The 24,609-nt window shown below is 50.0% G+C and overlaps 2 protein-coding genes across 16 annotated transcripts in view; one reads left to right on the top strand and one right to left on the bottom strand.

Moving 5' to 3' along the window:
• Positions 1–1,670, bottom strand: part of LRCH1 (leucine rich repeats and calponin homology domain containing 1) — a 55,049-nt gene extending 53,379 nt beyond the window's left edge. For all 15 annotated transcript variants that reach the window (XM_078878719.1, XM_078878731.1, XM_078878725.1 and 12 more), the window contains exon 1: positions 1,302–1,670. In XM_078878719.1, coding sequence (XP_078734845.1) covers positions 1,302–1,641 — 340 coding nt within the window. In that variant the 5' untranslated portion in view covers positions 1,642–1,670. The remainder of the gene's footprint in view (positions 1–1,301) is intronic.
• A 3,272-nt stretch (positions 1,671–4,942) lies between these two features.
• IWS1 (interacts with SUPT6H, CTD assembly factor 1) lies at positions 4,943–24,423 on the top strand. The gene is made up of 16 exons (XM_078878708.1): positions 4,943–5,219; positions 6,547–6,620; positions 7,585–7,736; positions 8,091–8,440; positions 8,820–8,876; positions 9,118–9,865; positions 10,426–10,492; positions 11,087–11,202; positions 12,297–12,450; positions 13,189–13,271; positions 14,026–14,155; positions 14,705–14,822; positions 16,586–16,694; positions 17,193–17,249; positions 18,273–18,384; positions 20,073–24,423. Exons 1-16 carry the CDS (start codon positions 5,156–5,158, stop codon positions 20,196–20,198), a joined length of 2,517 nt encoding a protein of 838 aa, XP_078734834.1. The 5' UTR covers positions 4,943–5,155; the 3' UTR covers positions 20,199–24,423.
• Positions 24,424–24,609: the final 186 nt, after the last annotated feature.

Here is a 24,609-nt window from a genome sequence, read left to right as displayed (position 1 = left end):
CCCTTACCCTGACCCTGACACGACGCGTAAACCTAACCAACTGGCCAAAGAGATGCAAGGGACTAAACCCTCCCCAATGACCCCAACGCGAGCCAACCAGACACACGCACACACACTGACCCCGAGACGACGATACGGGGTTTCAGTTTTGGTGTTGACAGCGTCCTGACTGGGAGGACAACCCCCCACCCACACCCACCCCCATGATATCAGCTGTCTCGCACTTAGCCGTGCCATGGGATAGATATTCCCACGGCATGAATTACAATACAATCATAGATTTATAAAGCGTATCGACGCGACTACGTCTCAATATGCTGTACGAAAGCAAAAGTGTGTGGGGGGGGGGTCATTGCAAGTGAGAATCGAGGACACTTTCAAGAGATGTCTTGAGCCTTGCCAGTGAGTGCCAAAGAGATGATAAACCAGTTGGCTGGCGGTGGGGATAGATTCCTTCACCAACCAGCACGGACTTGAGTGGTGATGTATGGTCCAACAACCCGCATGAGCAACACGGCGTGGTGAAGGCCTTCATACATCGGTGGAATGATAATGTCTGTAGCAAACAGGAGTTGAGATTGCCCGAGGCGGTGTGTGCGACATTGATTTGTGACATTTGTGTGTTTGCGTGATGGCTCGATTGGCCCGCACGCCGTGAGGTGTTTGTAGAGTTGAAGGTGGTAGAGGACATGGGGTGGACGTTAAGGCGGATGGAATGTCCGTTAGGACAGAGAGGTCAGAGTTCAAAAGGGTCGGTCATGGGCCTGGTCAGGGTCACGGGTCTCAGCGCAGAGTCATGGGCAAGGGGTTGCCATACAGAACCATGGATAGAACGTTCCATACAGTTGTGGGTAGGTGTTGCCATACAGAGTCATGCGTTGCCATACAGATTAATGGGTAGGGGTTGCCATACAGATTAATGGGCAGGGATTTCCATACAGATTAATCGGTAGGTGTTGCCATACAGATTAGTGGGCAGGGATTGCCATACAGATTAATGGGTAGGTGTTGCCATACAGATTAATGGGTAGGGGTTGCCACACAGAGTTATGGGTAGGGGTTGCCATACAGAGTTTTGGGTAGGGGTTGCCATACAGAGTTATGGGTAGGGGTTGCCACACAAAGTTATGGGTAGGGGTTGCCATACAGAGTTATGGGTAGGGGTTGCCATACAGATTCATGGGCAGGGATTGCCACACAGTCAGTGTAGCGGGTAGATCATGAGCGGTAGTGGTGAAGTTCAGGTGAGATGAGACGAGGCCATCAGGTGAGTCCACGGGGGGGGGGTGGTGCGCACTGACCGGCCTGCGTGGTGTCCGAGAGGTCGAAGTCGATGACGCTGGAGCGAGGGAACTCCTTGAGCTTCCTGCCGCTGAGGTTGAGCGCCGCGGAGAAGAAGGCGTCTTCGAGGGCGCGCTCCGCGCTGCGGTGCAAGTGCGGGCCCTGCGACAGTGACGACTGCTGTTGCTGCTGCTGTTGTAGCTGCTGCTGCTGCTGGTGGTGGTGATGGTGGAGCTGCTGCTGCTGTTGCGAGTGATGGTGGTGGTGATGTTGTTGCTGGTGGTGGTGGTGGCTGTGGTTGCCCTGTGGGGTGGCGTGAGGCGGGAGCTGGGCCGACATCGCCGCCGCCGCAGCCGCCATTTCGTCTCCTGCTCGGGGTTGGGCCGCGCCGCACTGCGCATGCGCGCGGCGCGGGCCCGCGGGCCCCGCTTAGAGCGGCAACGGCCGGGCGGCTGGCGGCTGGCGGCGTCCTGGGGCCACCGCCACTCACCCACGTGTGGGTAGCAGCAGCAGCAGGGCGACGTTTCGGGGAGTGGCCCTCCTCCATAGCACTGTGGCATTGCAAAAAAATATAAAATAGAGCGACGTTTCGGGTAATGGCCCTCCTTCATAGCACTGTGGCATTGCATGGAAACATAAAATAGAGCGACGTTTCGGGTAGTGGCCCTTCTTCATAGCATCTGAGGACGGCTGCTTGCGTTGTGGCCGAAGCGTCGTGAGAATTGTATTTTATTGTTTAATTTTTATTATTTTATTATTCCCTTCTACGTGACTTTACCGAAAGAACCAAGAAGAAGCTACAGTTATAATTGATATGACTCCCATCCTGTTATAATGATACTGCTTCTGTTACAACACACATTCACTTTAAGATGTTTTTTTGTTCATGTTTTTTGTTTGTTGCGGTTGCACCCGATTCAAGAGCCGAATGGCTCACAGGGCTATACCTAATAAATTAACTTGAAATGAACTATATCACTATCAGATCTGGTGGTTATAACATACTCGTTAACCCATTATCAGTACCCTTATTACAGACAAATTCAGACCTTATTGGTCACCCCGTGCCCTGATAAATCTCAACGTTTATCCTACAAAGTCCCATCATAAGGGAGAAATGCAAACAAATAGACAACAAAAATGTGTTGCCCGTATTGACACGGCTGTACACCGTATGGACCTGAAAATGTAATTGCCCTGTACATGAATACGGGTTAAACCGTGTGGGCTGACAGCAATTAGAGCCCTAGTTTTCACACGGCAGTCCTGATAATAACACCGCTCCAGTGATAACGACAGTAACCTGTGTACACGTGCACCCCTTTAGTAAATCCACTGCTGGATGAGCCCCCCCCTTGCTGGATGAGCCCCCCCCCCACTCCATCCTGAAGTCGTGTGGGAGGTGAAGGTTTCGTGACTTCGCTTGACCACGTGGCCAGTGCGGGCTTTGGACATTCCTGCAATGCCCTCTGCTGCCCGCCACGAATGAGCACAGTTATGGTGTACATCATGGGACCTCTTTTGTCAGTACACCTAAATATGAGAATAGGGTTTCCCTTTTTTTCTGGCAATAAAGAAAGCTGTCTCCGGTGTGGACCAATCAGTTTCAAAGACAATGCATATATTATCAGAGTATCTTCTTGGTTCTTTCGGTAAAGTCACGTAGAAGGGAAGTAATAAAATAATAAAAAATAAAACATAATAAAATAATTCTCACGACGTTTCGGCTACAACGTGAGAATTATTTTATTATGTTTTATTTTTTATTATTTTATTACTTCCCTTCTACGTGACTTTACCGAAAGAACCAAGAAGATGAATCCCTGCAGTCACGAAAGCTTTAAATCGAAATTTATCAGAGTATGTTTTTTTGCATTCTGACCACAAGTATTGTGGTTAATGCAGATATGATTCCTTGTAAATGGTTTTAGTTTGGTGTTTTAACATCTTAACACCTGTTTTGTTGCCAGCAAAAAGGGGAAAACCTATTCTCACAGTTATGGTACTACTTTGTTTTTAAGCGGTTGTGCTTTCGCTACGTTGTTCCCACCTGAAGAAGGATGCTTGTGTTGCGCCCGAAACGTCGTGATTTAATTTAGTTGTTTTCATTTATTTTATTTTTTACCTACGTGACTTTACCGAAAAAAAACAAAGAGTATGAATCCTTGCAGTCACGAAAGCTTCAAATCTAGAAGTTATGGTACTTTTTAAATGAGCTAGAAATCATTTATAAATGTCCGTTAAATCTGATCAGGTGGGCAGTAGGTCGACTCAGCCTTAAATGAGTACCTGGCGAGGTGTGAATACATCGACACCGGGGATACAAAGGCGGCCGGGCGACGTGGTGTTGGCCACCCACCCCCATCGTGTCTCGTTCCGACCTTCAAATCGGGGCTCGCTACCAGCACTTGCCCCAACAGTCTGTTGATGCTATCCGGGGGATCTTTGTCTTTGGTGAGCAGCAGAGGGCCAGTGTGGTGGAGTATGGCCAAGTAACCCTCTTAAACGCGCTCGGCGTGGACAGGCGCTCCTAGCGGTTACATCTTCATCATAAACATGTCTAACAAACACTTTGAATGAACTCCCCTTGTCCGTTTCTAAATGCCCGTCATGGCCCCCGTGCTCGATGTGAATAAACGTGGGAAGAAGCAGAAGAATTCTCGTTGTGTCTGTGACCACGTTGGTAGTGATGCTCGTTCTGGTGGGGGCATCATGCGGGGCAGCGCTCTGCCACTGAGTTGAATAGAATCACTTTGAGAGGAAACGAAACTCTTCTGCGTAGCCGTCAACCCACGCGGTATTCTTGTACAGGGAGATTTGAGTTTTCAGGGAGATTTGTGTTTCCACCTTGTGATGGGACTTTGTAGGATGAAGGTTGAGATGTATAAGGGCACGGGGTGACCAATGAGGTCTGGATTGTTCTATGATAAGTAAACACTGGTTAGTCTTACTCGTACACTATATTATCGTACCTTTATCGTGTTTTACACAATAGTTTTCTGCTTTTCCCGATAACTTTTTAAAATTTTCCAAAGTTTTAGTTGTTTTTCTCTCTCAAAACAACCTCCACGTCTTACTCCCCGGAGCATCTCTGAATCGGGGTAATAGTGTCAACAACGCGGCCCCGTAGGTCACTGTATCGTCACGTCGCGACATCCAGAGGACGCGGACAGACGCGATTCATCACGCGCGATATCGTCACACAGCGCACGATATATCGCGATATCGTCACGCAGCGCACGATATATCGCGATATCGTCACGCAGCGCACGATATATCGCGGTATCGTTACACAGCGCACGATATATCGCGGTATCGTTACGCAGCACACGATATATCGCGATATCGTTACACAGCGCACGATATATCGCGATATCGTTAGGCGGCGCACGATATATCGCGGTATCGTTACACAGCGCACGATATATCGCGATATCGTTACGCGGCGCACGATATATCGCAATATCGTTACGCAGCGCACGATATATCGCGATATCGTCACGCGGCGCACGATATATCACGGTATCGTTACGCGGCGCACGATATATCGCAATATCGTCACGCAGCGCACGATATATCGCGGTGTCGTCCTAGCGGACGGGTATCGTATCGCATAAATACAAAAACAATTATTTTGTTCCGCGGCGCGAATCAGCGGGCGTCGTTTCGCGGCGCGAATCAGCGGGCGTCGTTTCGCGGCACTCGCGCCGCCTTCCAGCGCTCCTCCTCCTCGCCGCCGCCGCGGCTCCGCGGCTCCGGGCTCCGTCTCCTCCGCGGGCTACCCCTCTCCACCTCCTCCTTTAGTTCCCTCACCCCATTCACCCCCCCACCCCGGAGCCTTTCCCGAGACGTCCTCCCCGCCGCCGCTGCCCACATGGAGGCGGACTTCTCGGACAACGGAGCGGAGTATGAGGAGGGCGAGGAGGCGCCCAGCCCGAGTAAGCAGGCCTCGCGCGCGCGCTCACCGACCCTCGGATAGCGGCTCGGCCGGCTCGGGGTGAGAGGGAGGCGGCAGGCGGGAGCGCGGCCTAGTCGCGGAACCCCGATGGGGGCGAGCGACGGGACGGCTTTAGGGGATGTTACTACGGGGCGCAGTCGTTTACCTCAACCGAGGCTGTGCCTCACTCGAGATTGCCTCTTTTGTGAGTCGTGTAGGTGTCTTGGTCTGGCTCTGTGAGCCTCAAGCGCAAACGTTGAACCGTAAGAACCCTTCGCGAGTTTTAGTTGGGACTCACTGAGGCCCTGCGATTAATGAAGAATACGGATTCTAAAAGTGTCTCTCCTGCTCTTGAAACGCTTTCTTTGTGAACTTATCGCTTTAACACTGAAACATAATGATAGTGAAGGTGTCTTTTGTCTGGCTCTCGAAGGTGTCTTTTGTCTGGCTCTCGAAGCCGCAGGTATTAACATTGAACCAGAAGTATCTGAAAGGTGCTTTAGTTCGCTTTGATTCGTTAACATTAAGACTGAAACACAAGGATGCTAAAGGTGCCTTCATATAACTACTCAGCCTCAGACTTTTGAACACTACCCTAAAATTCCTAAGGTGTCTTAGTCCGGCTCTCTCAAGCCCATACAATAACAATGAAACATTCTAAAGTAGCCTTAGTCAACCTCATCAAAATATTTGATAAAAACTGACTTGCATTCGTCATTAATACTTAGAACAAATACCAAACTGACGTTTCATGTAACGGCCCTTTAGTGTATAGACGACATAAAGATTGACGTATCGTTGGAGATCGCACTTTAATCTGTGGGACTTGGACATTTATATAAATTGGATACGAACAATTTGGAATTGACATTAACTTTTTTCATTACTGCATTCTCCAGATTACAACACGTGCTTTTTCTCCCAGTATTGTGTTTTAAAGCGAAAGTGCGTCTTATAATCCAATGTGTGTATGTGACCAGATTTTTTATAACTTCATTCACACCGACCCTAAGATTTGGGGTGCGTCTTATTTTCCAGAGTATCTTGTTATCTGACTACCAAACCGTTCAGAAGGCATCATTATATTTAATTGGATACATTAAAGTGATCAAATTGTAAAGTAATTGGCCACGCATCTTGATGTTTGAGACTCGATAAGACTTTACTGGATATTCTTTGTCATCATTGAAACTTTAAACGTGTTGGACAACCCATTGCAGAGCTTGAGTATACAAGATTAACAGCTACCTTCTCTCATGGTGGAGGAAGCTCGGTTTAAGGACAGTGAAGTTGAATTCACGGAGCCGCTTGTGACCCCCTTCCTGCAGGTGATGGAGGGGCCACCCCTGTGCAGGACGAGCGAGACTTCGGCTCTGACAGCGACGGAGAACAACCTGAAGGGGTGAGGACCATCTAACTACTTCCTACATTGAAGGGGTACCAACTGGCTTCATATGAAACACATGGATTTAAACCCTTGCTGCATGAAGGGGTATACACCTGTTTAATAATCCATCAATTTAATAAACTCACCCCCCAAATATGACCACACTCAGAATAATTGCTGCCGAATAACACAGCAAAATGTGTACAGTCGACTTTTGTTTTGGGCAGTGGGCCTTTTTCAGAGTAGAGAGGGCAGAGATATGGACAATTGCAGAACGTGCGATCTGCTAAGTCAGTCAATCTCTGTGATCCGCACTGACTGCGTTAACGAAAGGGCAGTGCCAAAACGTTTTACCACAAAATATTTTTTGAGTGATGTTCGTCGCATGACAGTCAAATCGACATTTGAACGTATTGGCGGTACACTGGTACGCGATAACCAAAAAAAATCTCAATAATTATTAATTTTTCCACGATTTACAAACGCGGTCAGAAAATCTTGTGGGGCGTGCGTCAAAATCAGTTCTCGTGATGTCGAAGCAGTCGGAAGACGAATGTCGGTTCAAATTTAGATTTTGGACTGGTGTGTTATGCTACACCGGTGTGCTGCCAATACGTCCATTTATTAATGATCGGCTCTGGAATGAAGGCAGATTAAGTGCAGAATCAAAGTTAGCGTGGTAGTTTTTGCGTGCGGTCATCGGTGATGGGCTCAGAGCATCAACTCACTACACCTGAGAACCCGCTTTAATCACAGGTGGTTGCCGGGATTCGAACTTAGGATCTCGGCTGCGCTGGCCCGGTGCTCTGGTCTCTGGGCCACCTGGCCACCTCCACTTAATGGTGTTTTTACGCAACTGGCCAACACCGCATTTAATCAAATACGATCGTTAATATCAGAAAAGGGGTGGTCACCTGAACGCCAACTGACGATTGCTGTCGTCGTTAACCGCCCTGCGTTGCTTCTCGTAAACCCAAAGCAGCCGTACAAGCGCTCGGCGCCGGGGCCCGGCTCCGAGTCCGGCGAGGAGGAGGGCGAGGACCGCGACGACGACGACGACGGTGACGACGCGGGACAAGCTCTGAGCAGGAGCCACAGTGATGAGGGGGAGCGGTCGGACGACGGGGAAAGGTGTGACGTCATGGGATGATGAGCTGATAACTGCGGACCGTGTGCAGAGAGCGGGACCTAGTGTTGCAGTGCGTCCTCAATACCTGGTTAATTCGGGGGTTGGGTGCCCCGGTATATCAGTTTTCCTTACAAAACCCTGTTCTTCCCATGAAGTACAAATGAAGCCCACTTACACCTTGTAATGTTATTTATATTGCTCTTTGTGACAAAATTGCTTATAATCTGTGTGCATCCTAAACTGACAGTTTAATCTGTGCGCAATTTAAAATCCACGAATTGATTTGAATTTTTAAAACGTCGGTTTCACTCGAGGAATCATCAGCATTGTTCGACACCGACCCCACGATCGATCAGGTACGAGGAAGGCGACAGGGAGAGCGTGGACGGCGATCGCGACAGCCCGGAGGTCGACCGCGACAGCGGTGATGAGGCGGAGGAGCTGGAAAACGAGGAGCGAGAGGAGGGCGAACGCACTGACTCTGAGAGCGAGGCCGAGGGGGCAGGCGGGCGCCCACGGCCGTACAAGGGGGCCGCCGAGCAGAGAGAGGCGGTGGCGGCTGACAGCGACCGTGAAAGCCGATCCAGCGGAGAGGAGGTCGTTCAACGGCGGAGCGACGAGGAAGAAGAGGACGCACACGAGGAGGACGCACACGAGGAGGACGCACACGAGGAGGACGCACACGAGGAGGAGGGCAGGACTGCTGGTGAGGAGATACATCGCCGCGGATTTACATTTAATGACATGGGAGAAGTAGCTTTGAAATCAAAGCCCTGCGGGAGAATTTTTTAAATGTTTTACGAAGAGAATGCAACATATATGATGTCCTGGAAAGCTTAGACAGAGATAAACATTCAAGTACAAGAAAATGCATTATAAGCATCATTTTTTTAAAGCACCATTACTGACTGCATGGGCCTATGCCCTCCGACAAATGGTATTTATTGATCTGACTAAGTTGGTGCAAGGGACACAAAATTATTCAATTAACAATTACGTTTAACCTCGTCATTGAATTGATCTTTATTCACGTAATTTGCATCTTCATCAGTAATGTAACATCTTCGCTTACTTTGTTTTGACAGAAAAGAGAAAAGCCGACGCGGGCAGTGAAGATGAGGAAGGAGAGGTGGACAAATCACGTAAGTCGATGGAACTTTTGGTCGCGGTGTATTTGACACGACTGATCAGCGATGTCACGTCCCCCTTTGTGTTTTGGTAGATTTGGTCGGTGCGTTTCGAGGCTGCGGTGTATCTCCTAGTTTTTTCTGAAGGCAAGCGCGAAATGCTGTTGCGTTTTATACCCGGACGTCCGTGTAACACATTGTTTTAAACCAGCATAATTCGCACCCCTCGGCAGCTGAAGCTTCTTTGCGTTTGCAGCAGCGGTGAAGAGAAGCCGCGTTGTTTCGGACAACGAGGAGGAAGACTCTGACAGGGAGTTTGAACCGAAGAGACCAGAACCTGTGGCCGAATCAGGCTCGGGGAGCGAAGATGAGGCCCCGAGGAGCTCCCCTCCTCCGGCAAAGCGCGGCCGGTTGATCTCCGACGACGAGGACGAGGCGGAGCCCGCCGAGACGAGAAACGACGACGATCACCTCGAAGCGGATCGCGACGGAGACGACTCGGGAGTTGAGGAGGGTGGTGCGGCGGTCCCAGCGACGGTCGCGGCGGCGGCGGCAGCAGCGGCGGTGAAACGACGTCGAGGCTCCGACTCCGAGAGCGATGCCGGTGACGGCGAGGACGGTGGTGGGGAAGAGGCAGAGGGAAAGCCAGCCGCTCGGAGAGCTCGCGTCGTATCGGACAGCGACGACGACGAAGCGGAGCGGAAGGATGAGCGGCGGGTAGAACAGGAGGCGCCCGCGAGGAAAGCAATTGTCTCGGACAGTGAGGATGACGAGGATGGGGAGCGGCGGCAGGAGAAGGAGCCACCGGCTAAGAAGGCCATCCTCTCTGACAGCGAGGAGGAGGATGATGAGAGGCAGGCCGAGCGGGAGATGCCGGCGAGGAAACCCAAAGTGATGGACTCGGACTCGGAGAGCGGTAGCGACGACCCAGTCAAGGGCGACGACGAGAAAACCAAGACGAAGGAGAAGCAGATATTTGGCAGCGACAGCGACTCTGCAGATGAGTACGTGGCTCAGGGGGGCAGGGGGCACATTCAATGAGACGATCAAATTACTTGTTGAAAAAGCCATCTATTAGCAGTGGTGATGATTATTTACGCTAATCATTGATGATGATGATAATGATGCTGCATTATTAATGATCTGGAAGGCATGGCATAGACCAGGGTTCTTGAACTGACAGACCACCGGCCAGATGTGCCCCACAAAGGCTCTTGAAGTGGCTTTCCAAGTTCGGACCCACCAAGAGATATGGCTCCCTTTCACCGAGATATAAATAGCTGTAGATTAATGAGATGAGAGATGAACGAGGGCGAGAGAGAGACGAGACTACCAGAGTGACGAGAGGTACACATCTGTGAACGCGAGCAGACGTGACGTCAGGGCGCCACGCGACGTCATAACATCCGCACACATGTCGTGACGTGACCTTCCAGCAGACGCTAATTTAGTTTGTGTGTTGCCTGCCCAAAAATGTACTCAAAGGACTTGCGATGCACAGCACTCGCCGATCTTTCATGAACATTGCTCCTTTGTCGAATGCTGTCTCCGCCTGTGTCTCCAGGGCGGGCGTGGGCATCCTGATTGCCGACATCTTTGGGGATTCCGACAATGAGGAAGAGGAGTTTACGGTAAGGTGGACGGACACCGAGCACGGAGAGCTTTGGCGATCGTTCCCGGGGAACAGTTTTGGGTCATCCGTTACAGCCGGCATGGGGAAGTGGACGGGAGATGTCGGCATTGTATGATTATGAGTACCTGAAACCTTTTTATTTTTTATTTTACCAGGTAATGCCCACTGGGCTATGTAGCTCTTTTTCAAAAGCACCCCGGCTATCATAAATGGTGGCTCAACAAGAAGTAGCTTACGTGGAATTATATTGCAGCCAAATACTCTTAAACGCATGTTTCTAAATGTGAAGTTAAAAACAAGGGTATCCGGCGAAAAATCCACGCGACAACGCGGAGAGAGACATGCAAACTCCAAATATACAGCAGGCGTCGGTATCGGGATAGAACCCAATTCCTCTGGTATAGTAGGCGAGGGAGCTAATGTCTCACTACCACGGCGCCCCATTTCCAGAGAAATGTCCCCAAGACATGCAGAGAGAGCACGGCTTGAGATGAGGAGTGGGAAGAAAGGAGGGAGCCATCGGTCCTGAATTTTGAAATGGTTTACGTGGTTCGAACGCATCTCAGAATTGCTGCTGCTGTTATTTCCACAGGGTTTCGGACAGGAGGAGCTGGAGAAGGAGACATCTGCTCTGGGCAAAGATCCCTCCGGTGACAAAGACAAGGAGTCGGAGTCAGATTCGGATGAAGGAGTGCGGAGGGGCAATGAGTGAGTCGCTGCCATCCCTGCACAGGCGTAATATTAATAATAATGCTGTACCTGCATTTTTTTTGGTCTCCGTAGCGCAACATTTAACCCAGGAGAACCCCTAATGGCACCTTGTTCTTGCGTGGCACAAGGTGAACACAGCACTGGCCTGCAAGTGGGCATTAGTCTGCTAGTTATTCTAATTATGTAATTAGTTCATTTGTTTGTTTATCAATCCGCTTGTCCTGGTGATGGTCGCGGCGGCAGCATATTGAGTAGGGCGGTCTAGACCCCCCTTTCCCTGTCGACGGACTCTCGCTCTTCCAGTGGAATTCCCAGGCGTTCCCAGGCCCGCCGAGTGACATTGTCCCACCAGCGTGTCCTGGGCTGGCCCCGGGGTCTTTGCCCAGTGGGACGTGCTGCCCGGTAGAGTCCCAGGGGGAGTCTACCGGGGGGCATCCTTACCAGGTGCCCGAACCACCTCGGCTGGCTCCTCTCGATCCGGAGGAGCAGCAGCTCGACTTAAAAATTTGCCAAATGTGGAGCATTTAGCATGATTGGTTACGTATGGTCCGAAAGATATTCAACATACATACAGTAGTGTACATCACCGACACCAGATCCATGTCTCCACCCCTGTTTTCTGTCTTTCAATGTCTGGGTTAAAGGTGGACTCGTATGTATGAATATTGAACTTCCTTCACCGTACATAGCCTACCGTGTTAATCGGAGGTGCGGGGAAGGACAAAAAACTTCACACAAAAATCAGTTCTGGAAGAATGAGTTTGCAATCTAGAGGATTTAAAAGTGCATAGCTCCAGCGGCTTCCTAATATCGGAAGGAAGAGCGTTCCAGACGGCTGCAGAAGCGCATCTAAAAGCGTGTGATGCAGTGACCGTCTTTGTTCGGTTGCTAGCCAAAAGCCACTAAGAGGCTGACCGGAGTCCCGTGTGATGGTTTTATGCTCCTTGATGACATCGGCAAGGTATTGTGGTTCGTTTGTGGCTAGGACTTTGTGTGTAATGAGTGCGACCCTGTAATGTCGATGAAACACAGCTCTGTTTGCCACTGCGACGGTGACCGTGCGCTCTGCTCGTGTGTCCGCCCGCACGCAGTACGGAGTTCATCTCGGACTTCGACATGATGCTCCAGCGGAAGCGCGAGTTGAATCGCAAGCAGCGGCGTGGCCACCGCGATGGCGGCACCTTCATCAGCGACGCCGACGACCTCATCAGCGCCATGATCACGCGCATGAACGAGGCCGCAGAGGTGAGCACGCAACTCGTTGCGCGCGACCTGATCCTTCCCGCTTGTACGTTGCGAGTCGTTGCACAACCCGGTCGCTCACCGGAGAGACGGAGCCACTTTTGTCAGCGTTGATCGGCGCAGAAATCTTTAGCGACGCCTTTCATCGCGTGCTGCACATTGGTGAACTCTGATTGGTTGTGACGATTTTGATATTTGGGGGGGTGGGGGAGTTAGCCACACAAAGGAGCATGACTATGCGATAGAGGGATTGGCAGGAATGTAGATACTTTTTGTGATTTGCTTATCTTTTCTCTGTTTTGCATTTGTATTGTTTGTTGATGTAACTTGCTGGACATCTGTGAAAAAAGAGCTTCATGGCTCATCGGATTCCTCCTGCAGTCTAAATATAGATTCTGATTCCGACTTTAGCAATGCCCAGACATGCCCTTGTTGTGCAACTACTCTCAGATGTGGACAAAGCAGTTGCAGGTGCTTGAGTTGCGCAGTGACGGAAGAGATTTGGTTGCGCAAATGATTGTTCAGGTGCGGACCCAACTTTGGGGTTTTGGCCACGTCTTCACCCAATTGCCAAACTGCTTTACCACCTTAGGGCGATTTGCCTGCATTGCTTTTTCGTGCTTTTACCCCCAAATTATATTTCATTTGTTACCAAATGACCTGAAAAATCTGCCTTATCTTGTCAGATGTCTCGGAAGCTAAGCGTTAGTTATGTCGTCTGTCTCCCCCTACCGCCCGCAGGAAGACAAAAAGCTCAATACAGAGAGGAAGCCTGCCCTGAAAAAGATGGTCATGCTGCCCACTGTCATTAAACACCTCCGCAAGTACGGTCGCATCTTCACTCGCCATCGTTCAAGTCCATATTCCACACCTTGCTCTGCTCCTCTGCCTGCAATGCGCTGTTATCTTTAAATGAAAACATGTATTGCGTAAACACGTACTTTATTTTCTTGTCATCTCAATGTTATGATTCGTAATTGAATTTAGGTTAGGCCACTTAACCATCTCACCAATTAGTGTTGATGACACCCCTCCACCACCCGACAGCCAGCATATTAAATTGTCACATGTATACAAAGATCCTCCGTATAGCCTTAACAGATTGTTGGGGCAAGTGCTGTTAGCCAGCACCTAATTAAGGCCGGCACGGCACACAAGCGGGTGGGTGGCCAGCACCACGCACAGCCGCCTTTGTTTCCCTTGTGGCAATGGTTACACACCGCACAAGGTACACTGAGTCGACCTAGGGGAGGCCCAGGACTGGTTCAGATAATCGTCACTGGTGTTGGCCGTGAGCGGGAATTGAACCCCGGTGGCTGGTTTTGTAGTGCGGCACACTAACCACTACACTTCCGCTCCCCACGTATCCATACATGCATGATCTCGAGATCACAATGCTTCAAGAAAATAATTGTTCGTGTGTGCCACTACTTGGGGCTGGGGGTGCCCGTAAACCATTTAGGGCCAATGGCTCGTGGGGGTGGCCGTGGTCACTGAACGTGTGCGGCCATTAGTGCAGTCACTCGTGCCGCTTGCGGTAACCACCTCTGTGTGCCGCTTCCTCCCGCGGGCGCGCAGGCAGGACCTGGTCGAGTCGTTCATCGACAGCGGGATCCTGTCGGCCATCCGGGACTGGCTGTGCCCTCTGCCCGACAAGAGCCTGCCCAACCTGAAGATCCGCGAGGAGCTGCTCAAGGTCCTGCAGGACGTGAGTGACGGCGCGTCACGTCCACGCGCGCGTGTCGCCGCGCCGGGTGTGTGCATTTGTTCGGTCGACTCAATCGGCTAACCCATGGCACCCCTGGGTTTGTCCCGTAACCACCTGCCAGCAAGTCTTCAACTGTTCACGTGGCCTCAGTGTGTACACCTAGCCTGGCACGAGCACTGTGGTGACGTCACCGCCACAATGGCGAAGGACGGCCGTTGTTGTTCCCGCGCGGTCAGAGTGTGTCAAGTCACATCTTTTAGACGACCGGGGTTCGTTGCGTTGATCTGCGATCACCTCTGCGTATGGCCTCGTCACAGGTCTCATTGACGGTGGCAGGCGTGGACTCAGTGGGCAATTTGATAGATCTAGGAGAAGTTAGGGCAACAGTGAGGTCTCCACTAGGCCGCCGAGGGACGTCTGCCTCATCTGACATAAGTCGCAATTTTAAGGGCTTCGTTGCCTGAATGCTTTGGGGTTTGGGTGAGCACTGTTGTATTCGTGTGACTGTTGCATGCAACCAAATTCGGTGGTGGTTGTGCTTGCACGCAGCTGCCCAGCGTGCCCCAGGAGACGCTCAAGTCGAGTGGCATCGGCCGCTCGGTCATGTACCTGTACAAGCACCCGAAGGAGACGCGGCAAAACAAAGACCTGGCCGGCAAGCTCATCAGTGAGTACGGCACGGCCCCCTGGTGTGCCTGCGTCTGTGTGTGGTGCACCCTCGCGTTGGCCTCGCCTGCTTGCCTGTTGCCTTTGCTCCCACCTGCTTCCCTTTGAATTAAAGAACATGGTTCTTTGTCCCTTGAATTAATTAAACTAAAAACTATTTTTATTTTACCAGGTCAGCCCCACCGAGCTCTTTTCAGAAGCGGCCTGACCACAAATGATAGCTGGACTAAGTTACTTATGTGGAAATCTATGGCAGCCTAATACCCTTAAATACGTAATGATCTTAAATCTGGAGAGAAAAACCGGTGGACCCGGAGAAAAGTCCACGCAACCACAGGGAGAACATGCAAACTCCAAATATACAGGCGTCAGGGTCGGAATTTAACCCACGACCACCTGCATACCAGGCAAGGTAGTTAACATATCTCCACCGTAGCACCATTTGTTCTTACTGGAAGCTTACGCTTCAAGTTTATTTGTTTAACTAGATCACAACTCAAGAAACTATCACAATCTCATTTTCAACAGTGACCTTGGTTGCCAAATTAACAATAGTTACTACATTAAATCTACCATAAAAAAAATAAGGTATCAGAATTCAGCTTGTGAGAATCATCGTGAGCCAATAGCAGCAGTTAACGTTACTCCTTTTCATTGCCAAAGTCCTGGGAAGGGTTTCTATTGCCCCATCTCTAAAAATACCTCTCCACCCCACGGTCTCTACGACCCCGTGTCATCTGCTTTCTGCCAAGGCCATTCTACCGAAACTGCTCTCCTGTGCGTGTTCAATGACCTGTCTTCAGGTCGTAAACCGCTTGCTTCTAATTCTTCGAGACCAGGGGTTTGCAACTTGCGGCTCTTTAATGACTGCTTCATGACGTTATTGATTGAGGACCACCATCTCCTATTCACATGCATTGAAATGTTGAGTTTTTTTGTGAAATTGAAACGAATAGCTCTTGTTGTTATTTTGGTTGCCGTGACCCCTTCTGCAAGTTTATTGATAGCATAGACTACCCCAACCTCCTTGAGCTTCTCAAAGATGATTTACATGTCTCCATTGCTTTTCTCTACTGGTTCTGCTCCAACCTCTCACTCCGCTCTTTCTGTACAAGGCTTGTCTTCATCTGACAAACCCCCGTGCCATGGTGTCCCATCCTTGGCCGTGGCCAGGAATCAAATTCAGGTCCCCAAAATCATAGCTCATTGCTTTGAACAACTACGCCTTTGTTTAATACCCCACATGTATCATCGTCATCAGCTTTGATCAATCCACTGCCAGCCGCAGGAACTTCCAACGTCATTGCCATCTCTCACGGTCCTACTGGACAGGGGTGAGAAGGAGCTTCATAGCTCATCGGATTCCTCCCAGGAGGAATGAATAAAGATTCTGTGATGTCACAGCTCCGTCTAACACCTGCACGAGAGCCGATCTGATTGTGCCGCCTCCGCAGTGGACATCCTCTGAGGCATGTTTCCTCCTGTCGCCATCGTCAAGCTCGACCGCTGTCCATCATCCCTTCCAGCGACGTGTTCTGCCCAATCCCGATAAGCCGTCTCTAACCTGCGTACGCTTTGTAATCCGTGGCGTTCCTCCTCGCGTTGCTTGGTCTAAATCTAAGCGCGCTCCTCCTCCGTGCTTCTCTGCCGCACTCTTACGCTGCGCGGTTTACCCGCCGTGATTGCGGACGTCCGTGTGACCGTGCGTGCGTGTGTGCGTGTGCCACCACCATTTCCACCCCCCCCCCCGCCATGCGTCCGCAGACGAATGGTCGCGTCCCATCTTCGGCCTCACCTCCAACTACAAGGGCATGTCTCGCGAGGAGCGCGAGCAGCGGGACCTTGAGCAGATGCCTCACAGACGGCGGCTCAGGTGAGGGCGCCGGGGATCGCCGCTCCTCGTTGCGGAGACTCGCCGCTGTTGGAGACCGGCGGCCGCCCTGTTAATACCGGCGCTTGCCGTATTACCCATGATGCACTACGCGCTCTTGCCGGTTGCTGCACGGAGGACGCTCAAGGGGCCCACGATGGTGTTTGGGGGAAAAAGAGAGTCGCGGTCCACATTTACCAAAAAGCGATTTAATTTCCCGCAAATGACCTTAATTCTGGTAAAACACTTTCAACGTCTCTCCCGATTATCACACGCCACCCGTCTGTGAAACATCGAGCCTTCGTGATCATTCCGCGCCGCTTCCGGTTCGCCTGGCTAGGGAAGCGTTTAATATTGCCAATTAAATATTGCCGAAGGCAAACCCACGGTGGAGAGCGTTAACAGTAATCCGTGACGGTGCACGATTCTGCTGCCTTGTTTCATACCATTGTCAGTGGCTGGATGAGACGGTGATAGCGGCAACGATGTTTTTATTTTCAGTACCGGCGGACAGACTCCCCGCAGAGATCTGGACAAAGTCCTGACTGGAGAGGAAAAGTAAGTCGGCGTGTCGTAGAACCACAACCGCCATGATTGCATTCTTTCTTAGATTCGTAGATTTAATCGTTTATTAAGCTCCAAATACATGTATGTATGTTGAACTTCTTTCGCACAGTACATAGCCAACCGTGCTAATTGGAGGTGCGGGGGAAGGACAACAAATTGTGTGTGTGTGTGTAAGAAATAATATATTTCAATTGTTATATATTTTAAGAAAATCTTGCCAATGGTTAGCACACTGGACTTGCAATCCAAAGGTCTCTGGTTGTATTCAATCTCCTGGCGTGACAGTTGAAACAATGGGTCAAGTTTCTTAACTCCCCTGCCCGCCTTTGTGCATCCATCTGTATGAATCTGTACACCGTGGTGGATTGGCAGGTGGTGGGATAAATTGTGGATACTGACACTTCTTCCTGAACGTCTGACCAGCGTAGAAGAGTAGGCCAAAGCTACCGTCTTGAATAAAGGTCCTTCCGCCAGCAGTTGCGTGAGCAAGCTCTTTGGTCGCGCCTCTACATTTTGTGTGTAATTTGGTCACGTGACCCTTTGCAACTACGAAGTACTCGTGGATGCTATATTGACAACGGGGAAATGGAGCGCGTTGCAACTGTGAATGGGACTATTGATTGAAATCACATGGGGGGGGGGGGGGGTGGGGGCATAATGATGCGTCTTGAGTCGGGTTGTGTTCACGATTGTTGTGTGAATCTGAATCACGAAATTTAAGAAAAAAATGTTTTTGGATTGTTCCAAAACAATTACGCTGTCATTGGAATGGACGCCACTTAACCACTTTTGTGTTTGGTGACATCACTTCAATTAGTATGTTGTGCGAACGGTGTCTGAAAATCTGAAATGATTCGGAGGCACTAATCCACAGGACGGAGCAGAAAATACGTCCTTAAAAAATATATCTATACGATTTACATTTTTCGGTCCAAAGCTCCTCCCCCAATGTCGACTAAACATTTGAGATTAATTTTCATGATGGCGTTCCACCGTCTCTGTTTGCTGTCGCAGGGCGCTGAGGCCGGGCGACCCGGGGTTCTGCTCGCGAGCACGCGTCCCCATGCCGTCCAACCGCGACTACGTGATCCGGCCCAAGTGGAACGTCGAGGTCGAATCCAACCGGGTACGCTCGTTGACAATCATCAATTATTATAATAGTAGTGATGAGAATGAATAATAGTGATAAGAATTACGAAGTCATTTAGAACTTGTAACGCGCACGGTTTTCGTTCACTCGCCAAGGAGGAGGAGGAGAATGTGTCTATGTTGAGCCTCTTTCGCACCACCGTACGTAGCCAACCGTGCTCATCGGACGTGCGTAGGAAGGCTTACAAGCTAAAAACAGAAAGCTGTTATAAATTGTGCTTAGAGATAGAAAGAAATAGGAATTCACGATTGAATTGAATCGAGGAAGTAAGCGTGGTCATGACACAGCACCTGAAGGGGTGATGGCCGAGACTGTTGACTAGAGTGGTGGGCAAAGGAGAGAACGCATCCGAGAGGGGCGTCTGCCGCAGAGATGGAGTGCCGGAGTCCGTTCGCATGTAACAGCGTGGGATGGCTCGTGGTATCGCAGGACCGTTGAGGGGTGACCACAGTTGGGGGAGGCCTTCATCCAGCAAGGGTTGCCAATATTGATAATGATGATGATGTCAGTTTAACACATACATTTACAATTCGAGTACGACGTTTTGCAATTACAACCAGCATCATCAGGCGACGGCCAACTCTGGCTATGAAATAAAGAGTATGAAATAAATGTTGTGGGTTTACTCTCCAACACATCGGTGTGCTGAACTAGTCACGAATTAGCATGTTTTATTTACGTGACGAGCCTTGCGAATTGGCTGCCGGGCGGTGGTGGGTTTAACGGCACATTAACGCGATCTAACCAAAACAAACGAGGTGATGATGATGTCTTTGCTGGGTTTGGTGGCGCACGGCTGCGTAATCCGGCAATATGGGAAGCAGAGCTCAGTGGGTCGCACCGAGAATATCTCTAGAAGCAGTAGTAATAGGTTTTTACCCTTTTATCTGGCACCAAAACTGACACCTTTATGCAAGAGATCATGTTTGCAATAACAACAACACAAGCAGTCAAAATGCAAACAAAAAGAGAGCTCTGATAATGATATGCACTGTCCTTGAAATTGATTGGTCCACACCCGAGACGGCTTTTCTTAGAGCCTCGTCTCCACTGGTGTTGGACCAGATGACGCCAAAAGGCGTACAACTAGGTGTCTCTAGCTTTCTTTTGTTGTTGTTTGAATGTTCCATGGCGTACGCATGTAGGATTTTTCTATGAGTTGTCCAGTTTCCTCCCCTGCCAAAAGAAATGGTCTTGAGACCTGGCAAGGCTTTACAGATTAAACCCAGCTCTTTGTTTCAAGTGTAGTGAAGTGAGTCAATGCTTGCACAAAAAAACATCAAACTACATTTTGTTCCTTGCGCAAAAATCGGCTTGACTGTCATGTGACGAACATGACCATCATACGCAGAGTGGGTTGGGAAAGTGCTCTGCTCCCTATTGTGTAGAACAGAGGCGACTCGATGGCAGTTCCGAGGTGTCTCCGTGACATCCGCTTTCGTGGTCCGTTCTCTAACTTGCATTGCCGCGTAGCGAGAAATCAAATAAGATGGCGAGTCTCACGGCACGATGCCGATTGCGCAATCGGGATAGATTTATTATCTTAATGATTTCCAACATGTCAAATGTTGAGCGAGAAGTCCATGAAGAGGAACCTTGTTTCATGTCCCTGGCGCGACAGGAGCCTCCGAAATTGAGCAGTCAAACTTTGTCCGCGCGTGCAGGGGTCTGTCAAGAAGGGCATCAACCGCGTGGAAAAGCAGATGAAGAAGTTTGCCGACAAACGGAGGAGCACCAAGGGGATCCGTGCCGTCAAGATCAGCGTCGAGGGGAACCACATGCCCCTCTAGCCGGAGTGCGCAACTCGCACGCACGCACACACGCACGCACACGAGCCCGCGTGATAGCTCCCAGCTCTCCTCCCGAGAGAGTGCACACCGTAGACAAGCAAGTGCCCGGCCCCATGATTTGGATATAAAAAGAAATATCAAATCTCTTGTGTGTTTATTTTATGCATAATCATGTCGCGGCTCTCGCGTACCCCATTCGCCCCTTGCGCGATGCTCCTCCGTTCCCTAGGCGTGAGGTTTATTACCGAGGCGGCTCGGTCTGTTTGTTTCATCCGGCCTTGGGGAGAAGCCGTTGGCTAGTGCCTTCTCCCCGCTACCTTCTATCGTCCGGAGGTTAGTTCATCGGTTGAGTTTCATTCGTCTGTTGGGACGACACCGCTAAACCGCTTATTCCGTTAACCCCCTACTTTGCTCCCACGTGTGTTGTGCTTTTTATAGGAAGTTTATTATTCTCGGCAGCACACTTTTAAAAGCAGTTTGGAGCAGTGGCGTTTCGGAATATTTATTTACACTGGAGGGATCTGATGAACTATGAAGCTCATTTTCACAGATGTCCAAGTGTGTGGCATTTGCAGTTGGAACACCAGGTGATTGTTATGCAGTTTGTAGGAATGTTCGAGAAACGTAGATAGCAATAATTTCTGAGCTACTTGGTTGGCACAGGGTGAAGGGAGCGATCGGCATTCCCTTTTGTAAATTAGCTGGAACTTAGCATCACTCTGCACGGGGGGCCACGGTGGCGAGATGTTAACTCCCTCGCCTGGTATGCAGGAAGTTGTGGGTTCGATCCTGACCCTGGCTTCTGTATATTTGGAGTTGGTTCTTCCCGTGGTCACGTGGATTTCTGGGAACTCTGGTTTTTCTCTCCACATTTAAGAAACATGGGTTTAAGAGTATTTGGCTGCTACAAATTTCAATCATTTGTGGCCAGGTCGCTTCTGAAAAAGAGCCACATAGCCAAGTGGGCCTTTACCTGGTAAAATTAAATAAAACATTGTTTATTTTGGTATGCCCAGCCCCATCGCGTTTTGATACTCCCATCATTTACAGAAACTCAAGGCAGGTGCTTGGTTCCAACGTTAACCCTCGCTATCGCAGCGCCGTAGAACACGGACACGACCGTCGTGACAGCTTCACCTTATCACGTTTGCAACGCTATGGTGTACGTCGATTTTAACAACTCTGTTACCAGGTTGCGTTGAACGGAGAAGCACGCGTTCTCGTGGGCAGTGCTGCTTGCCACCTCTTCTTTGTTGTACCCTGTCACCAGTCCTGCCCACGGTTGGACGGCAAAAGGGGGGGGTGAGGCGGGGGCCACTTGCCCAGGGCCCGGCACAAGAGAGGGCTCTGGATTGGTTGATTGGGGCCGGGGGGGGGCGGTGGTCCCGCGTCGCATTCTAACCGCCGGGCTTCTACGAACCTCTGTAGCCCTGATTGGTCTTCCAGAGTCGATGAGCAGGGTCAACAAACTCTCGATTCCGGTGACCCCGCACACAATTCCAGAGCGTTTGGTTTTTAATTTATGCAGGAACTACCTAAGAAGGAACTCGGAGCCTCGTCGATAGATCTCTCATTGCAAGCAAAAATAGAGGAGACTTCTACCTTTTTTGGGCTGTTTTAAGTTTAGTGTTTTTTTCTGCATCGTGTGAGCTGCGCTGTATTTAGCAAAGCCGTGCTGATGTTGCTTTAAAACAACACTTTCCATGGTAATCGATGACTTGGCTTGAACCGTCGATTCCTCCTTGACAGCTCGATGGCTGCTGAGGGCTGATATATATTGCCGGTTGCATAAACTACAAGCACTAACAGTTCCCTTAGTGTTCTGATTCGATGGAATTTAATATAACGGTAATATACAGCGAGACTGGCACTATTTGGGCACGTGTGTGTGTGTGTGATGGACAACAACACGAAAATTAAAACCCATGATTGGGGGAATAAAGGAAGGAACCGGAAAGAGAGGAAGACCACGCAGAGAATGGCTTGAGAATTACGACATCGTCAGAGATTGGGGCCAGGAAGATGTGGCCACGACTTGAGCATGTTGGCACTACAAGTCAGAGGAGAGTGGAAACAAATGACGACATGTGCAGTGGACACCTACGGGAAATCTGTCCATGGATCGTGATGATGATGAATATACAGCCCCTTGGGTAATACGCTGTTTGATGGACACTTACCCATTATTCGTGGCGGGGGGGGGGGGTGACCATACTTCACCACGCTGGTCATTACGGGTATGTTCCCAAGACCCGGTTCAGATTCCACCCGCCACCACTGGATGTTTGTCGTGGCCAGGAATTGAATTTGGGTTTCCGAGTTGGCAGCGCAGTGCTTGAACCACCGTCCCACTGCTCTGCTCCGCAGTTCAAAGGGCAAAAGTCATGCGAGGTGCTGTGTGTAACTGGCCGCTGGGAATTGTGTGCGCCTTGGCTCTCGGTCGCCTCCCGTCAAAACATTCGGCGCGATTGAACTTTTTATCTTATTGATGTGTAATAATGACATTTTTGTAATATGTATTAAGTGTTTGGAAATTATTTTGTATGTGTGTGTGTGTGCCAGTTTATGTAGTAGCCATTGGATTTGCTCTGTCAGTCCAAGGCTTAATCTTTCACTGAATCCTGTCCGTGTCGCTGGGGGTGCCACGGTGGCGAGATGTTAACTACCTTGCCTGGTATACAGGAGGGTCGTTGGTTGGATCCCGACCCTGACGCCTGTATATTTGGAGTTTGCATGTTCTCCCTGTGCTCGCCTGGATTTTTCTCTGGGTCCTTCGGTTTTCCCCTCCACATTTAGAATCGACGTGTGTTTAGAGTATTTGGATACTAAACATGTACACATGATAAGCCACTTGGTTGAGCTATAATTTGTGGCCAGGTCGCTTCTGAAAAAGAGCTATATAGCTCAGTGGGCCTCACCTGGTGAAATAAAATTTTTTTGAGATTAGATTGGAATAATAGGTGGCACCAGAATAGTGGCCGCGACGTTCCATAGCGAGAGGTGGATGTGATGAGCTGGGTGTGGAAAGATTTTCCAGCTCGTTGACCCGGATAGACCCAGCTGGAATTGAGCCCTTTGTAAGACTAACCTTTATGTTTCAATATTGGGAGTTAGGCTAGTTTTTTTTCTCCCGTTACAGCCAACGAGGCATAATAAGGACAGCCACACCGTGTACAGCCTCTGCTTAATTCTTTCGATTTCATTTCTTACTCTGTTCCCTTCCACCAAGGCTGTCTTGGAAAAAAAAACTCTTCGTAAGTCTTCACTGGGTGTCGAATCCATTTTAGTTTTTGCTTTCACGTGACGTATTAACCCCCCCCCCCCCCCCCCAGTGGGTAGGAGCAGAGCTTTAAGCCGGCTCGACAACCCGAGCGAGAAGTTGCGCAGCTCAGTTGCGTGCAACTGAATCGCTTGTACGTGGAACGTCTCTGCAACTGGTTGCTCATGGTAGAGACGGACTCCACTTCCAAGTGGCGATCTGCTCGGATAATTTTCAGCGACATGACGTGACAAGTTTGAGCGCTGTGGTTACGATCCTGGATAATACGCTCTTTGACAGACTTCCCTTTTGTGTTTAGTTTGTTGTCCTTCCCCCACACCTCCGATTAGCGCGGTTGTCCACAAACAGTGCGAAAGAAGTTCAACGTACGTTGCGCCAAATACGCGCTGGAATGTGGACAAAGCGGTTGCAGGCGGCGGCGTTGCGCGAGTTTTGCGAGCGACTGTTGCGCGATTGCGGCGTGGGCCCTCCGAAAGGTCTCGGTGCAGTTTTTTGTTTATAGCGTGCGCGTTTTAGTCCATCGCGTTTTAATTTGTGCTTTGTATGTCGGATTACGTTTGTTTTTACGTTGTGTGATGCTGCCTACACCGTCGGTTCTCGACTCCCGCACCCATCACCAGGCGGTGTCAGGCAAGAGCAGCGGTGCGCTCACCCGGCGCTTTGCCGCTCGGCGGTGGTTCGGCTCCGCTCATGGAAATTCTGGGCACAGCTGGGACCGTGAGCCTAGTTACGTTTGTCTGTTGACCTTCTTTCGCACCGTACGTACCCAACCGCGCTCATCGGAGGTGCTGGCATGGTTTTGAGTCGGCTCGCTTCAGCCGGAGCCAAGTCGCGACTAGGAATCCAGGCCTTAATAAGCAGTGAATTGATGAATCCATACGCCCCTGTTTACCACCTCCTATCTTTACAAGAGCTTTCTTGACAAATAAATCAACAAAAAATTGCTCGATTGGAAAATGGTGTGAGCTGTTTGATAAATGCGTCTAGACCAGACTTTTGTTAGACACTTGAATGTTCAGTGAGATTGAGTCGGTTGGGAAAAACGATGGAGAAGAGATGACGAGAAAAGGAAATGTGTTTTTACTGCGCAGCCCAGCGGGTCGTTATAGTTTGACGCTACATGTTGTTTGT

This window comes from Lampetra fluviatilis, chromosome 51, assembly GCF_964198595.1.
Source record: "Lampetra fluviatilis chromosome 51, kcLamFluv1.1, whole genome shotgun sequence".
Lineage (NCBI taxonomy): Eukaryota > Metazoa > Chordata > Hyperoartia > Petromyzontiformes > Petromyzontidae > Lampetra > Lampetra fluviatilis.
Note: the sequence above shows the minus strand (reverse complement) of the source record. Positions and strands in the feature narration are given on the sequence as shown.